Below are 4,293 nucleotides of genomic sequence, written 5' to 3' on the forward strand. Positions count from 1 at the left end.
TGAAACAAGTTTTTGGATCAGAAAGTAACAAGTATAGAACGCGTAGACATTTTATCTTTCGAATGAAGTGTTTATCATACCATTTCGTTCAGTTGTTTAGGAGCTATTAACACTCAAAATCTCGGTCTCCAGCGTAACGCTTTCGTTTTCGAAACTTTGATTTTACACCCCGGTATAGAAATGAAAGACGTAGTCCTACGTCAAAAAAAAAACGTGAAAATTGAACAAAAACAACATATATTTCTAAATATCTGAAACGTGTTTTAGACACCTCTCTCTGAAATACTCATGCCGCTTCCTTTGCTCTTTCCGATCCGCCGCGAAATACTTGGAAAGCTTCTCACTCCCATAGGTTGCTTTTTGCTTGTCGTGCTCCTCATCATCGTCATCAAACTGCATCCCGTATGCTTTCTTCTCCAGCGCCTTCCCTGCAGTAGACCAGCTAAAACGAACCAATCTCGGGAAACCGAACACGAGATCGAAGTCGTTGAGAAATGCCTTTGTCACCGGATCACCCGGATAGCCGCTCCCAAAATTAACATCCGGATTTTGCCCCTCGCGAAACTTCCACACCTTCAACGCATGGTCTCGGCTTACTTTTGCGCAAATACTAGCAGCTGAAACAATCGGATACGTGCTATCGGCTTTTTTCGCAACGATGATCTTAAATTTGGGGAAAATTTCCTTCAGCTTGGCCTGATACTTTTCGGGAGGTCCAACCGTATCGACGTACACTTCTGCAATATTAGCCCCCGCTTCAATCGCTCTGTGAATCAGCCCAATAGCTGAATCCATGGAAACTTCATTCAAAGACCGCTTCGTGCGTCTTAACATGCTCATACTAATTTGATTCGGTGAAATCACTTCCACGGCCCAACCAATGCTTTCAATGGCAAAATCTTTCCGATTCATATTATCGAATATTATATCTCGTTTCTCCTCCGTCAGTTGCTTGGAATCGGCAAAGCCCAACTGTTTGAGAACATCCTTTTTGCTGATAGGACTAAACGCAATTCCATACACCATAGGACCTGGAACAAAAATAGGATGGGATTATGCAAACAAAAGAAAAAATCTTATTTGGAACCAACCGAGAACTGGACCACGTCCGGCTTCATCAACACCAAGAACGCACGGTTCGTCTATGCAGCTCTGAGGAACATCAGAGATGTAGGTAAAATTCTTTGCATTATCTTTCGAGCTGATGTATGGACCAAGAGACTCCAGGCTGGTAATTTTGCATCGTTTACAGTCAGGTTCGCCACTCGGTGATCTTTCTGCTTCAGGTGAGGACATTTTCGGAAGAACGTTTGTGTTTTTGAGTTGAAATAGAGGAACCGTGATCGAGGTTTGGAATCGAAACACTTGTTAAATTTGCGCGCTAGAATAATGATACAATCTGAACATTGAAGCAGGAGAGTGGCGGATAGGATTGGTTGTACACTCAGAAAAAATAAGTATAGAAATATTTTGAAATTTGAGTTTTGAAAACATTAGGCGGCTCGCACACCAGAGCAATAAGCAACTAATACCAGGGACAGACATACAGCTGTACTTGCGTTGTACGTGTACAGCGTTGTACAGGTACCATCGTACCATGACAGACATACTTTGGTTGTACATTGTACCGTATGTCAAACTGACAATCAGATATTTTTCCAATTTCCACCACATATTTCAATGAAAAAGGTTTTTATTTAGTGTCTAAACTATCAAACACAACAAACAAGTTTCCAATCTGAGTTATTAACTTAAGAGAAAGTCAATGAAAAGAACGTTTATCAAGTGATTTGATTCTGCTTGTTCATGCTACCCACCACTAACCGTCTATGGCGCTGCGCACAGTACAACTGTAGCCATGTACAGCGGTAAAACAGGTCGGTACAGGTACAGCGATTGTACCGAGTTGCTTGCATGGTTCTAGCGCTGTACATGGTGACAGACATACAATTTTCGAAGTACAACGCAAGTACAGCTGTATGTCTGTCATAAGTATAACAATTAGCAACATGCAATGAGCAATATTATCGCCAATAGGTTTTTCCATTATATTTTTGTTGATCTCGCACTGTTGCGGATAAATTGAAAGAATTCACTGTATTTGAACATCTTTATTTAGAATCGCTTCAAATCTGGAACATAATGCTAAGCTTTCAAACTAATAAAATTAAAATAATTATTGCTTACAAATCAGTGGCCTTTCCTTCTATCTCGGTCAAATGCTAGCTAGAATAAGTGATTTTTTTCCATTTATGTTCCATAGCCTACTTGTTTTTAAAACTCTCGAAACTTCTATGGTTCAAGGTTGTCACTTCGTTCAATCGATGTATCTGCGCTAACATTCTCCCCCGGGTGCGGGCTATTGGCCTCACTAGCCGCACTGATTCCTACATCGATTACTGCGAGCTTAGATACTGGCCGACGGAGAACTCCTCCCGACGTCTTCACTATAGCTTGGCGTACATGGCCGTCCTGAGCTTTGATCGAATCGATCACACGACCGCGTATCCATCTGTTACGTTTCGTTTCATCGGCTATTAGCACCACGTCGCCGACTTGTACGTTTCTAGTTTCGTCGAACCACTTTATTTGCCTCCTGATTACCGGTAAATATTCTTTCAACCAGCGTTGCCAAAATCGGTTGAGTTGACGTTGTATGTGATTCCATGCGTCCTGTGAAGTTCCCTGTACAATATCTATGCCTGGTAGTTTGACTCCATTCGAGCTTCCTAACAGGAAATGGTTTGGTGTTAGGGCTTCAGATTCGATAGATTCTATAGGCAAATACGTTAGGGGTCGAGTGTTGACTATGCTTTCTGCTTCCACGATTAAAGTTTGCAGTTCCTCATCATTTAGTTTCCCTTCAGTATAGGCATCTCCCATCGCTGTCTTCACCGAGCGGACAAGCCGCTCCCAAGCGCCCCCATGTGCGGAGCACCAGGCGGAATGAACGTCCATTTCGTGTTGGAGTTAGTAAAGGTTGCTTGAATGCCGTTATTAATTTGTTCGCGAAGTATTCGTTCAGCTCCATGGAAGTTGGTGGCGTTGTCACTAAAAAAAAATTGACAGGAGAACCCCGGCGGCATACGAATCTACGAATACAGGAAATGCACGAAGCTGTGGTTAAGCTGTGCACCATCTCGAGGTGAACCGCACGCACCGTCAAGCACGTGAATAGTGCGATCCATCGCTTCACATTTGATCGGCCTTGCTTCACCAACAACGGACCGAAGTAATCGACTCCTACATAGCTGAAGGGACGATTATAGAAGGCTAGGCGGGCTAGCGGTAACGGTGCCATCGTAGGAACGCTAGGAAGCACCTTGCGTATCTTGCAGAGCTGGCAGTTTCTCCCTACACGCTTTACAAATGTTCGTAGTTTCGGGATGACATACAACTGACGAATTTCGTTTATAATTGTTTCCGAATTCGCGTGATGATAGAGACGATGGTATCGGTTAACTAAAAGTTCAGTACATCGATGACTTCTCGGAAGGATTAACGGAAAACGTACGTTGTGATGAATGTGCTTGGCTGCTGCGATTCTGCTGTTCTGCTGCATCATACCTCGTTCATCAATTATCGGCATTAGTTGATACAACTTGCTTGACTTTTCAATCGATTGTTGCTTATTTCCCGGTAACGTTTGATTGTTTCTCAACACCATCACTTCATCTGCGTAAACTTCCATTTGTACCTGTTTAATAATTTCAGTTTCAGCTGCTTCGAATTCTTGCTGCATGATTAGTCCAATGCGTCTTTCTCCTTTTCTGCTAACGTTGTTCACGAATCGTAGTACGTAAGCCATGCAGCGTTGCAGTTTCTCCCATGTAGAGAATCGCTTATAGTCTATCAACGCTTCCCATTGGGTATGAAAATATACTGACGGTCGTATTTCATCGATTGGGTCCACTATTGGATCACTATAGCTCGGCCATTCCTGCTCCGGTGAGCGTAAGAGCTCTGGTCCATTGAACCACTGGCTGTCTTTACTAAAATATGGTCCACTGCCCCATTTTGTCGCTTCGTCAGCTGGATTGCATTCTGATGGAACCCAACCCATTCATCGGTAGTCATAGTTTCTTGGATCTCCCCTACACGATTTGCCACGAACTGTTTATAATTTCTCGGGTCTGCTCGAATCCATGCAAGCGCGACCGAATTGTCCGTCCACAAAATTCTTCTTCCTATTTGAATGGAATGGTTTTCTTGAATAAACTTCATCATTCTCGTTCCCAGGAGGCATCCTTGGAGCTCTAGTTTAAGAACGGTCATAGGTTTTAGTGGTGCTAC

The 4,293-nt window shown here is 43.1% G+C and overlaps 1 protein-coding gene across 1 annotated transcript; it reads right to left on the reverse strand.

The window, feature by feature from the left end:
• Positions 1-220: 220 nt before the first annotated feature.
• Positions 221-1,438, reverse strand: LOC129775628 (ribonuclease H2 subunit A). Its single transcript, XM_055780590.1, has 2 exons — positions 1,092-1,438; positions 221-1,031 (listed from the first exon to the last, which is right to left on the reverse strand). The coding sequence occupies exons 1-2, from the start codon at positions 1,294-1,296 to the stop codon at positions 244-246; spliced, it is 993 nt and encodes a 330-aa protein (XP_055636565.1). The 5' UTR covers positions 1,297-1,438; the 3' UTR covers positions 221-243.
• Positions 1,439-4,293: the final 2,855 nt, after the last annotated feature.

Source organism: Toxorhynchites rutilus, chromosome 3 (assembly GCF_029784135.1).
Source record: "Toxorhynchites rutilus septentrionalis strain SRP chromosome 3, ASM2978413v1, whole genome shotgun sequence".
Classification (NCBI taxonomy): Eukaryota; Metazoa; Arthropoda; class Insecta; order Diptera; family Culicidae; genus Toxorhynchites; species Toxorhynchites rutilus.

Excerpts from the sequence above, each read along its gene's own strand:
- LOC129775628 (XM_055780590.1), bottom strand. The coding sequence starts at position 1,296 with ATGTCCTCACCTGAAGCAGAAAGATCACCGAGTGGCGAACCTGACTGT. Across the intron at positions 1,032-1,091 it reads CGGACGTGGTCCAGTTCTCG|GTCCTATGGTGTATGGAATT; the intron begins GTTGGTTCCAAA and ends TTTTTGTTCCAG.